Source organism: Lissotriton vulgaris, chromosome 9 (assembly GCF_964263255.1).
Source record: "Lissotriton vulgaris chromosome 9, aLisVul1.2, whole genome shotgun sequence".
NCBI lineage: Eukaryota > Metazoa > Chordata > Amphibia > Caudata > Salamandridae > Lissotriton > Lissotriton vulgaris.
In genome coordinates this window covers 1195895141-1195908452 of record NC_141697.1, presented here as the reverse complement: position 1 = coordinate 1195908452, position 13312 = coordinate 1195895141, and the positions used below count along the sequence as shown (strand labels likewise).

At 44.6% G+C, this 13312-nt stretch overlaps 1 protein-coding gene across 1 annotated transcript in view; it reads left to right on the top strand.

Annotated features, from left to right (window-relative positions):
* LOC147693027 (thioredoxin reductase 1, cytoplasmic-like) overlaps window positions 1-13312 on the top strand; it is a 96924-nt gene that overhangs the window by 67237 nt on the left and 16375 nt on the right. The window contains exons 12-14 of the mRNA XM_086939270.1: window positions 4238-4394; window positions 7043-7150; window positions 9257-9352. Coding sequence (XP_086795396.1) covers window positions 4238-4394; window positions 7043-7150; window positions 9257-9352 — 361 coding nt within the window. The remainder of the gene's footprint in view (window positions 1-4237; window positions 4395-7042; window positions 7151-9256; window positions 9353-13312) is intronic.

Genomic DNA, 13312 nt, shown 5'->3' with positions numbered 1-13312 from the left:
AGGGTATGTAAGAAATTAAAAATGTGGCTTGCCTTCCTCTTGACATTTGCGTGTAAGTAGCCTTTTCCTTTTGGCTCTCCCATTGGGTCTTTGATTTTGCTGATAAGGGGTGCAAAATGTCTTAACCTGCCAAGTTAGTAATAGCTTTTGCTGTGTTTGAATTTCTTCTTACTTTAAAATAGACTGTTAGTCTTATTTCTCTGAAAAGAAGTAGTCTAATAATGGGTTTTTTTCATGAAAAAAGATGGTTGCCACTAACTAGAGGCCAGGTGAATGTGTCAAAGTTACTTCCTATATATAATATATCATAAGATCTTATTATATTTAATGTGGTATTTCATTCAAGCATTTGCAGCTATATCGATACAGCTGCAGAAGAGTTGGGTTGGATGCAATTCTCTATGACCAATAAAAATGGAAATTTACCGGTTTGTTGCCCAGAAATAACTTTCGGTTCTAAATGCCAAAAGGCTAAAGCATTCGCAGAAGTAACAGTGCTAGCGTGGCAATTGTTTTTATCAACAATTATCCATAAATTTGGTTTGAATAGCATCATCCCGTCAAAAGTAAATGAATACATTTGATTCATGTTATTCAAAGGAAATGTGCTGTGCAGCATAGCTGCAAGGAACATGTTTTTTTTATAAATAACATTGTGCTTTAACGTTAAAGTGGGGAAAGGTTTTCTTTCTCCCTGCCCTTAAAATAAATGAGCACACATTTTGATTTTTATGAAATACCAAGTGACCAGTAATTGCAACCTCGGACTTATTCTATAGAGCACGTCTTAGGCCTGCTTTGAAGCAGTTTAGTAGAAGTAGGATGTTTGAAGAAAAACACCCTGTTGCTCAGAATGCTTAGAAACCTGGCTCACGGATCTAGCTTTGCTTTAAGTACCTAAAGCGTGGAATAACAAACGTGTTGCTCCAAATCTGTGTTCTACAAAAACAGAGCAGAAGGAATAGCCATGTTTTGTGTCTTTTAACCCGTGGATTCTATTATGCTGTAATAAGTTATTACAATTGAGCGGCTAGGTCATTTCTTACTATAGACAAGTGCCGTCACAAGTGGTATGTAACAAGGAAATTCGAGACCGACGTTTATACAAGGATAGCCGACTCCCTTGCATAATAGGTATTATCGAATACAGTAATATGATGAATAGAATTGGCATTGGGTATAGTATAGACTATAGATACAATTGTGGCTTTTTTGAATTTTCTAAAATAATACTGGAAAGGGCAAACTTGTGAAGTGACTAAGCATGCCGCCGTCATTCTCTCGTTGTGTATGGTTAAGAGCCTCTGAGAGGAAGTTTCTACCAGACTAATTGTGCTTGTAAATTGAATCAGATTCTTTTATCTTAGTGATTCAGCAGTTTTCCTAATGTGCATTGAATGACTCGGCAGGTGTTGCAATGAGATTAATAGACCTACACAGAGCACTTTTTCCTAAGGAATGCATCTGTTGGTGCTAAATCTTTTAATAACTCTTGAAGAGTACAAATTGAATTGAAGGATACTTTAGAAGATCTGTTATTGCCCAGATGTTCAGCATAAAGTTGGCTAGTTACTGTTAATTATTGATAATCATTCGGAGTCTTAGTGCACGCTTCCTAAATTGCAGGGCCTTGTTCACATGGAAGGCCATTTTCAAGTTGTATTGTACAACACACATTTTGTACATTTTCTTTTTGTATTTAGGTTCCATAAAATCATTTTGTGAACACTATGATTTCCGTTTTTAGTCAGCTTATTTCTGCTCGATTCACTGCCTGAAGTGTGTGTTATCTGTAATGGAACGTGTGGCATTACTAACTGCCCACAAAAAAATGCTGAGTTCCTCATGGCTGGCCACTGCCTAAGTTGACATGTTTTGTCGTTAACATGGCTCTTACTCAGTTAATTGTGGATAGATCAAACCTACATTCTGCTATGTTATTTAGGTCTGGTGAGGCATACAGTGACTCCCAGACCAGTTTTAGATGGAAAACATGAGATTAAATTTGATTTATTTGTATAGCGCAACGCATACCCTAAGGAGTCTTTGCGCTGCCTGTAAAGTGAAAAGAACTAGCAGATGAGAAAGCTACAAGGCGAGGGTGAACAGCCAGATTTTTTGTGACTTTCTAAAAACCAGATAGTTGGATATATTCCTTAGATGATCAGGAATTCTATTCCAGAGGAGAGTGGTAGCATATGAAAGCTTTTACCTTCCCGGGAGGCTTTGGAGATGAAAGGAGCAGACACTTTTCTTTAGCTGAGGCTGATCTCGGAGATCTGTTTAGGGTGAACCACAAGATTTTGTTTTCTGAGAGTGACTGGGCCATTGTGGTAAAGTGATTTCTGCACTATACAGAGCGCCTTAAAGGCAACTCATTTTTTAAATTTTTTTATAAATAGGTAGCCATTGTAGATCTTGCCTTGGAAAGGGGTCCAAATTTTCTTTTTCAGAACCCGGCCTGCTGCTTATTGCAATCACTGGAATCTACCCAAAACACTATTTTACAGTATTACAGGAGTCTAACTTTGAATGCACCAGGGAGGTAACCACTGTCTTCTATAGGTCAAATGGGAACATTTTCTTTAAAACTTTTAAAGAATGGAGACCTGAGGAGGTCAAGAGATTGGCTTGATCCCTAAAAGACAGATTGGAATCAAAGTACTCCAAGATTTCATGTTTTGACCACAGGGATTAGAAGCGGGCCAAGGACCTGTGGCCACTAGGAGTTATTCCAAAAGGAGGTATCAACTGAAAAGGAGAACCTGTCTTTTCAGAATTCAATTTCATACTATGGGAGCTCCTCCAGTTAAAAATTGCACTTGTGAAGTTATTAAAACAAGACACCGCCTCATCAATATAATTTTTAAGGGAGCAATAATTTGAGTGTCGTCGGCTTAAGACACTGTCGAAAAATTGAATGACCTAATGAGACTCATATAGGGAGCCACATGAATATTAAATGAAGTAGAGCTTGAAGACGAGCCTTGTGGAACACCGCAAGACAGCAAGAAGTGCTTGGAACTGAAGTCTCCAAAGTTAACTTATCGCTCCCTATCGTCCAGGAAGAAGCAAAGTAAATGGAGGGCCGAGGTTTGAACGCCCATCTCCTTATATCGCTGTTTCATAATCTCATGACTTATCGTGTAACAGGCGGGTGATGGGTCCACATGGAACACCACAACCTTGTCCTCTTATCAAGGATTTCCTGAACTTCTTCAGATACTGTGACAGTGCAGATCTGGTAGCGTGGGCTCTCCTAAAGCCCAACTGGGAGTCATCAAGAGTGCCATTTAGAGCCAAAAAAAAGTAGTAGGAGTGGTGTGAAGATGTCTTTCTAGAACTTAAGCTAGGAATGGAAGTCTAGCTATCTGGCGGTAATCCTTTTCTTCTGCTGGATCCAAAGTGTTTTTTCAAAAGTAGAAGAATGGAAGCCTTTTTTCATTCAGTGGGATAACAAATCCGTGGTCAAACCAGATATAAACCCCATAATTTAATTGTTGATTAGATCTTCATGCTAGAATTATCCCCAGAAGTTCCCCTAGAATTCCGGGTCCAATAGCTCCTATCCAAGAGCTGATTTGTCTCCAGGAGCTGTGCTGTAGGCGTTCCGGACTAAATGTACATTCTCACTCCCCGGCTGATCTAGCTGTACAAAGGAATGATTTGCCATCCCTCTTCAGAAGCTAAAAAGTTAGACGATCTGTTTAATGCTGTGGCTACAAATTTTAGCATAGTGCTTAGAAATAGTGTTAGGAACAGTCCTCACTTTAATGTTACTGTTCATTTTTTATGCACTAGACTAAGGATTTTAATCAATGTCCCCGTTTCTTAGTGCGGTCTTTGTGTGTTCACAAAAAAAAGCTTTGTCTGAATTGCCACTGAAACTTGACAGGACTCATTGTACTATGAAAACCCTTCAGACACAAGATTGCTGAGTGTCTGTCAGGACTGTGGTCCAACTGGTTTTTCTAATTGTGTTGATGCATTGCAATAAGTCCTTGTGTAGAGAACTAATGATTCGAGTTCTGGCAGCAGCCTTTACCACAGTTTTATTTACAAATGAATGTTTGATTGCATTTGGTCAATATTTGGTGGTCCTACCAATGCCAAGGTTCGGGTTGCATGTTGGCTGGTGAGATTAAGGTGAAGGCATTCTCAATAGGCGTAGAGGAGCGATTCTGTTACACCATGTACCACCATTCTTATCTTTTAATACTCTAATTTTTATTTCTAGGAATGGTAAAGTCCCTGTTAATGATGAAGAGCAAACAAACGTGCCCTATGTGTATGCTATCGGAGATATTTTGGATGGGAAGCTAGAGCTCACGCCTGTTGCTATTCAGGCAGGAAGACTGCTGGCACGAAGGCTGTTTGGTGGCGCCACTACAAAGGTAAAACTCACATCGCTTTATTCTTCAATTTGAAATTCTTTTTAAAAGGTTTAGAACTGTGAAAAACGTTGGGCTGGTGTGAAGGATAGTCTAAAAGAGAAGAAAGTGAACGGTCACTTTAAGGTACCTTGGCTGAACATCTGCTTCAAAATGCAGTGCAGTGATAGTTAAAGAGTAGTTATTTTGTCATAGGATCCATGCCACTGCTCTCTACTCTTGATTTCTTTTGCTTGATTTCCTCGATCAGACAGATTTCCTCCGCAGGATACCTGCCTTCTTGTTTAGTACCCATGTTGTGCAAAGAATGTCTGAAAGACCTTTGTGTTCGGTGTCTCCCTTCAGCCATTTTGTGGATCTGTTTTTTTTTAAATAACAATAATAAAGGATCCTCGACGACTGAGGAATCTGTCTTGTAAAAATATATGGATCCAGTAGTCTTTTAATTCTTGTTTGGCATAGTGGACACACTGGCTGCAGCACCTCTTCTTGCTTTTGGCACAGTTTCCAACACTGACCTTGCTTCATTAAAGGATACAACTCTAGAATAACTTGCACTGTGTATTTAAAACGTTGCAAAAAAGGCACACTCTTGCAAACGGTGCACCAACGAAAAATATTACCCCTGTGCTAAGTCACCACAGATCAACAACTCCTTCACAGAATCTTCACCCCGGAATGCACCATACCCCTTGTGGCATAGTCCCCGCTCGAGATACGTTGAACAGAGAGATCAGGTTAAATATCTCATTTTCTAGTTGTCTTTAGATCTAACAGCTTTGGACTCCTTTTGAAGCCTGTTTTGGGCGCTGGGTCTGTCTGTGCTGCTAGTGAACTCAAATTAGAGGTGTTCAACCATTTGATGTGGAAAATATGTCGGTGGAAAAGATCTGGTACACGAAAGGTGCAGGCACTTATTACTATGTAGCATAAGTGATCCCAAATGGAAGCATTTCAACCCATACTAGACCTGAAGAGAGCAAATAAATGAATCAAAAAGGGACACCTTCAGGATGCGGGTGCTTGAACGAATCTACCCTCAGTTATAATGGGAGTATTTGATATGTGCACCCAGCTGACTGAGTTCCAGTCAGGATATTCTCCCAGGTTTGTGGACAACTTGAGGGATTGCTCACAATGTGAGGGTCAAGATAAAAGTGTGGAGTGTCTTCGCACCATTTGCAAGTAATGATCCATGGGTGTAAAAGTCTGCCCTAGAGGGTTGAGGTCAGGCTGTTCTATACACTTGAAATGTCTTCAGCTTTAAGCAGTTCCTCACCCAACTGTTGAATAGATATCCTCTCCTACTCTTTGCTTCATGTATACTTATTGTCCCAAATGCAAGACCCCTTGATTGAGTGCCTAGAAGAAAAGTGGGGGTAGCTACACAGGAGTTTGAGGACAGGTTGACTTTATTTCATGGTGACCCAGTCACTATGTTTAAGGGAAATTGAATAGCAGAACAGTTCAGTGAAGTGGAGAAGCGTGGCTCAATGGTTAGAGCGGCAGACCCTGATGCAGAGGTCTGGCCCGGGACCAGGGTTCAATTCCCGCCTCGGTGGCTTTTGGACTCAATCTCCCCGGACCCGATAATTCTCGCCTTGGTGCCTAGTCTAATCATGGGTCCCACTCTGTGCAATAGTTTGCTTAATCTCCATAACGGCCCCAGCAGCGCTTGGATGCCTGGCTTCACCTTGGGGGTGCCCAGGAGTGGACATCTCACAGGGAAGCCAGGAAGGGTTCCACAGAGGTATGAATACAGCGCTACGAGACCTCTGGGTAGAAGGCGCTATATAAATACAAGCCCATTTACATTTACAAGGTCTACTTCAGCTATGAAATTTACTTGGGATATCTGATCATGCAGGGGAAGTAGTTTGAGCAGAAATGTTTCCTATGATAAATATTAATGGGGGACCCTGTACATAGGTAGGAATAATCTAGGTTCATGAATTTAAACAAAGGTAGCCCTCCGTGATCTAAAGTAATTTTTGTACTTTTGCCAATTCTGGTGCACCAAAGTTTGTTAGAACTCCATAATCTGATTGCCTTGACTCCTCATGGTAACAAGTGACATTTAGTTTGCTGGAAAACCTAAGGTCCCAAGTCTGTCTGCTGTGAAAAACCTTGATCCTTTGCATGCTCCAAAACTAAGCCACTCCCTTTGAACTCCTAGTACTGATTAAATCCGAATGTTTTTTTCTGTTATGTTGTAGCTCAATGGCCCTGTAGCTTTTCATCTTTTCCTGCTGGTTATTCCTTTACAGCAGGCTCAGCATGTGGCATACATTGGGTGCATTTTGTTCTAAAGAGATGATTTTTTTTGTTTATATAAATTAAGCAAGCTGGGTTGTTAATCTGGTCAATCAGACCTTTTCATTGAGATCTGCTTCTATCCTACTTGTGCTCTCCAATTTTCTGTTATTTAAACTCTGTAAGCATTCCTGAATTTTCTTTGCGCGTCTGAGTTTTACAGACATGGTGTCATACCGGTATGCCTGGCTAAGAAAACATCTTGAGCACAGTAGTAGCAATTGCATGGCATATTGTACTTTAAGTCCAATGTAATAATATGGTGTAACCTGAATCTTTTTTTAGCACATATTTATTTTCATACCAAGACTAAAACAATTTTTTTTCCCCAATTTCAGTGCGACTATATCAATGTTCCGACTACTGTTTTTACTCCAATGGAATATGGTTGTTGTGGATATTCAGAGGAGCGAGCCAATGAGCAGTTTGGAGAGGAGAATTTGGAGGTGAAAATCCTATTTGTAAATAATCTAAAGAACTTTGATAGCAATCAAGAAAATATTTTTTATTCTGGTTCCCTAAAATATCTGTGCTCTTCAAACTTGTCGTTGTCCAGGAATTTAGCTCTGATCTCCCTACCCGCAATAACCACTAACCTTTTTCTTTTTGTTGTGCGCACAAGTGCATCATTCATTAGTGAATTTACAAATATTTGTGTAAACTTGTCATGCTCTGTGGATTACTCTGTAGGTCCTACTCGCCTGTGTTTTATGGTTTATTTTATTTTTGCTTCTCTCCCAATGTTCACTGTCCTAGTCTCATTAACAGTACTTTTTATAACGCTTTCTTTGTTGGTGTGTCATCAGTGGATCATATACATAAGTAGGAGTCATCTTAGATTCTGTAAGCAAGGTTCTAAGGATAGAATTTGGTTCCTTCCCCGCTGAAAGATTTTGCTGGTCTCCTTCACTCATCCCTAATGGTAGTCTGTCTGGGGATTGAAGAATGAAGATCCTTTATTAAAAAGAGCAATCTCTGATAAATATTTTTCTCTGCAAGTGATCCTCCCAACTGCTATGTTTCGTTGGCACTGGAACCCCCATTTCCTGTTGACACCTTTTGTTTGTTCCTTTTTATTCATATACAGTCTCCTATTCTTGGAAGAGGCAGGCTTTCTACATATTCGATCCAAGCTTAAGTAGGGATTTCCCCCCTGTAACTTGCATTTGGTTTACCAGCAGTTTGTTTTAAAGACCTCATCCAGGTATACTCTGGAATCCATCAACACTAAAAACCACCTTAATTTTATAGCAAGTAAGGTTTCACTACTGAATGAGACCTACACTCTGCCACAAGACGGAAGGTGTCTTGGCGAGTAAGAAATTCGGGCAATTTTAGTCGGTAGCACATATCCATATGGGATGTCTTTTCCCATGTTTCAAGGCCCTCAACTGCTGGTTCAAGAGAAGTTTTCTGCTGGACAACACTTGTGTATCTTAAGAGCGCAGGACTTGGTTGTAAGACATGTAGTCCTTTATTACCAGATGACCAGCTAACACTGGATTTAGTAAGGAAGGTACTCGTGCTGAGGAACCTCAACATTTGATTCATGCATTCTTTAGACTGCAACAGCAAAATAGTCAATGGAGGTAGAATAGGCCTTCGACAAAATCCCTGAAGCCTAATGTGGAGTTTGTTTACCCTCAGTTTTTTTATACCAGTTTGGTGATGGTGTTTTTGGCACGAATGCACCTGCACAGTTCTTCCCAAAAAGCACTATGCTACTTATGCCACATTGGCACCGGAGATGTTGGCGTGCCCTTCAACACAGCAGATTGCCAATATCGGTCCTTCTTACACCCAGCTTGTTCAGTTGCCATCCATTATAGACTGTATGCGTTTACAGCTTTGTACCACATAAATCGATTAATCCCTAATTTCAATTGGGTTAGCCCACTCTCCCCTCCTCTTATACCATTAACAAACTAACTCCGCCTTAGTGTGCATGCACAGCATATGAAATCTTTTAGTATAAGCGCGCTTTATAAAAGGAAATTGAATGATTCATCTATTGAAGATGTAGATTTTGACAACTTCTGTACAAACTGGTTGTTTGACGCTTGCTATAGAATGTTGTCTTATACTTCCAGTAGAAGTAGAATTCTATTCCCAATCAGTAGGGAAGGAGGTTGTCTGAAGAATAAAACCTAAAAATCACCCTGGTTAAGTTTCCAGTACTTTTGGCTCTCTTCTGACCTTCATGACGTCATCCAGTTGACACCTAAATTTGTGCAGAAACTACATTGTCTTTGCTGTACGATGAGTGGGGCGTGGGGGGGGGTTGATTGCTGTGCAAGGCATCCACATGACTCCCTACACCTTCAATTATCCAGGGAATGTATTATTTTTCTGAGCTGGTTCTATTTTTGGGCAGAGTCTTCTAATTGTTCTGGATCACTATCAAGGTGTATTTTTTGTTTTCACTTTAGAACACTAGATTGATGCGACAGGCGGATGCTGAAAATGGAACATCTCCTTGTACCTCCAAACATGGTGCACTGCCTGGAGTTGGGAGATATTTAATTTTACCACTTTTTTAATTTATTTTTTAGGTATACCACACATTGTTCTGGCCTCTGGAATGGACAGTGCCTGGGAGAGACAACAACACATGCTATGCAAAGATAATCTGTGACAAGAGAGATGACGTAAGTTTCTTAATTGAGAAGCAATTACTTTAACTCCCATTCAATTATTCTTCTCTGGCAGGGGACTGGAGTATAGGATGGTGTACCTGTGTACATGGTGAAAGTGAACACCACATATTATGTGGAACAGAGTTGAAATAGGAGGAATATGGCTTACTCTTGAGCAAGGGTAGAATGTCTGTAATCTTGGTATGTTAAAAGTACTAGTAGGAGCATGGGGACTGAGCACTGCAAGCAGACATTTCTCTGTCTAGAGGTACTTTTGGTCCTTCTGAAACTTTAGGGCAGACTTGGATGAGGAGTCCCATTTTACTTCAGAAGAAAGGCGTGAGGCAGGAAAAATCTTAAGGAAACCTTGCCTGATGGGCACCCTGAATGTAAAGGCAAAATTGGAGACCATGGATAAATCTTAGTCTCCCTGCTTGGGTGAGCTTACTGATACTAGTCTGGTTTAAAGGCTTTTACAGATGAAGCAGTTGGGTTTCAGGTAAGTAACATGGTAATATTGTCTGTGGCCAGTGCCTAGGTGGACGACCAGATAGAGTGCAACCTTCAATGATTTGAGTGAGTTGCCGTTAACACCATCTCAATCAAACATTTGTGAAGCGTGTTAATTGCCCGTGACGGACCATGCACAGAACCTAGGCGTCATCCTGGACTCCTCTCTCTTGATGAACAGACAAGTCAACGCCGTTTCATCATCTTGCTTCAACATTCTTTGCATGCTCAAAAAACATTTCGCTGGATCCCCACCGAAACCAGAAAAACGGTCACCCACGCACTGGTCACGAGTCGCCTAGACTACGGGAACACCCTGTACGCCGGCACCACCGCAAAACTTCAGAAAAAACTCCAACGCATCCAGAACGCATCAGCCAGACTCACACTAGACATCCCGCGTAACGACCACATATCTGGTCACCTGAAAGACCTCCACTGGCTCCCCGTCAATAAGAGGATAACATTCCGCTTCCTAACCCACGCACACAAAGCACTTTACGAACTTGGACCCGAATGCCTCAACACTCGACTTTCCTTCTACACCCCCCCCCCCCCGCCAGCTACGCTCCTCCAACCAAGCCCTTGCCACTGTACCTTCTCCTACCTGGCAGCTAAAACCTGGAACTCACTTCCCACTCACCTTCGCCTCACTCAGAACCATCTAGCATTCAGAAAGCAACTGAAGACCTGGATATTCGACAAGTAATTCCCCACCCCATCAAGCGCCTTGAGACCCTCTGGGTATGTAGTGCGCTATATAAATTATTTGACTTGACTTGACTCATGGTGCTGGAGGAGGAAGAGGGGGAGCAGCTACTGATCAAGACCTGGCTGTATGAGGAGTCTCCTGAAGGTCAGCAGGCCCTGGGTCTGTTGTAGGTGGATGGGGTTCATGTCTTGGCAGCGAGGTCGGAGAAGGATCTGCCGCCGGTTGTTGTACGGTGGAACGGTGGCCAGGGCGAGGTCTGCGCTTGTTGAGGTATGCTGGTCCTACATTGTGGAGTGCTTTGTGAGCGTGTGTGAGGAACTTTAAGGTGATCCTTTTGTTGACGGGAAGCCAGTGCAGGTTCTTCAGGTGGGCGGTGATGTGGCTGTGGCGGGGGCTGTAAAGGATGAGGCGTGCTGAGGTGTTTTGTATGCGTTTGAGTCTCTTCTGGAGTTTGGCTGTGGTTCCCACGTGGAGGGCATTGCCGTAGTCCAGCCTGTTGGTGACTGGGGAACCAACGTCTTGTACTATCCATCTATGCTGGATGGTACAAGACGTTGACAATAGAGTAGGATGTTATAGTATCTGAAAGACACGTTAGTGATAGATTCCTTACCTTAGAATATCCCCAAGCGTCAGACTGGATCCGGAAACTTTTGCGTAGCAGTACCCTTGCGCGTCGGTAGGCGTCTTCTGCGGCTCCGCGTCCGTCGTGGGTGCCGTGATGTCGTCGGATTACTTAGACGCCGCCTCCGCGTGCTGATGTCAGTTCGTCTTTTTTCCGCGCCAGCAGCGCAGATCCGGAAAAAGTGGTACCTTAGTCACTTTTTGACTACCTCTTTTTTGATCTTTTGATCATCCTTTTTCGAGTCTTCGACTCCGATCGGTGCCGATAGGGATGCCTGGTTTCAAACCCTGTGAAGATTGCGATCGACTGTCTGGTCACGCGGCTCCGTCAGGCTTCATACCCTCCGGTCCCTGGGCCTAACGCGATGCCGGGGGAGATCGAGCGGTTCCTCATGGCCATGAGGTCCCTCTCTCCCCCGACTGGTTCCGCGGCGCCTTCCTAGCGGGTCGGGGGCTTCTGCCCCGACTTAGTCGGGGGGGCTTCGGCCCCAACGCCGCCGGCGCCTTCGGGCCCCACTGGATCTGGTTCCGGGTCGTCGTCACCGGTGGATTTAACGACCTCCCCGGCGCCGACCCCCACAGGTGTCACCTCTGGCGCCGTCCTAGACACCTCCCTCAACCCGGTTCTGGCGCCGCCCGGCACAGATTCAGACGCCGTTTGGTGAACTCACTTTCCATGAACCGGCCCCATCCTTTGCTGACCCCGAGTACCAGGTAATGGGTGATAAAGAGGATTGGGAGGGGGTCTGAGGACCCTCTGACACATGAGTGCCAGTCTTATCAGGACTGGGCAGGTGAACTTGGGGAAGCCAGTAGTTTAGACACTTCGCCTGACACTGGCTTTGTCTCCCCTCCTAGCGTGGCTACGGAGGAGGGGGCAACCTATAGTGTGGTGTTGATGAGGGCAGCCAAGGCCTTGGGCCTTGAGCTCCCCGTCGCGGCCGTGAGGACTAACCTCCTCACCGAGGTCCTTAAGCCGCAGTCATGCTCAGCCGAGCCTCTGCTGCCGTTTAATGAGGCCTTAACTGACGTTCTTTTGGTCACTTGGTCCAAGCCCGCTACGGGTTTGCCCGTAGATAGGAACGTGGCCAGACGCCACCGCCCGGCACCGGGTGACCCATGTTTCCTGTCCACCCACCCCACCCCTGAGAGCCTGGTCATCCAGGCCTCCAATTCCCAAACCGCATTCCCGTCTGCTCCGCCGGACAGGGAATCCCAGAGGTATGGCAAGATCTTCTCATCCCTTAGTCTGGGACTGCGGTCTTCCAACACCGCATGCCTCTTGGGCCGCTACACCTACTCTCTGTGGGATATGGCTGCGTGTCCGTTGGAGGTGCGTGCAAAACTCGGCCAAGCCCTTATGGAAGGTCGGGATGCAGCCAGATATTCTATCCGGTGTGGACTGGATACCACTGACTCACTGGGAAGAGCGATGGCAACGACGGTGGCGGTCAGACGCCACGCCTGGTTGAGGTCAGCCAACTTCTCGGCCGATGTCCAGAACACACTTATGGACATGCCGTTCGATGGCCGTCGCCTCTTTGGCGACAAGGCAGATTATGCGCTTGAGCGTTTTAAGGACTCCAGGGCTACGGCAAAGTCCTTGGGCCCTCTGCCCCACGCCAGCAATCGGCTGCCTTTCACTCCTTTCGTAGCCACGGAAGGGGTGCACGCACACGTGCTGCCAGCCACGCTCCGCAGGGTAATACCCAACGCGGTGGCGGCGGTCGGGGACAACGGCGAGGTCAGTCCACACCATCCCCCGCAGCATCAGCCTCAAAACCCTCCTAGTCCGTGCTTTCAGGCCCATGTGACGCCAGTGGGTGGCAGAGTTCGCCATCACCACTCCAACTGGCGCACTGTCACGTCGGACAGGTGGGTGTTGCAGATCGTCTGAAGGGGCTACTCCCTCCCCTTCGAGGAGACTCCTCCAGCCATGCTACCGCAGAACCACCGTGTATCGGTGGATCATTTGCGACTTCTGCCGGAGGAAGTTACGGCCCTCTTGGCCAAGGGGGCCATCAAGCTCGTTCCTTGGCCAGAAGTAGGGTGTGGTTGCTACTCCCACTACTTTCTGGTACCCAAGAAGGGCGAAGGGGGCCTACGCCCTATCTTGGACCTAAGGA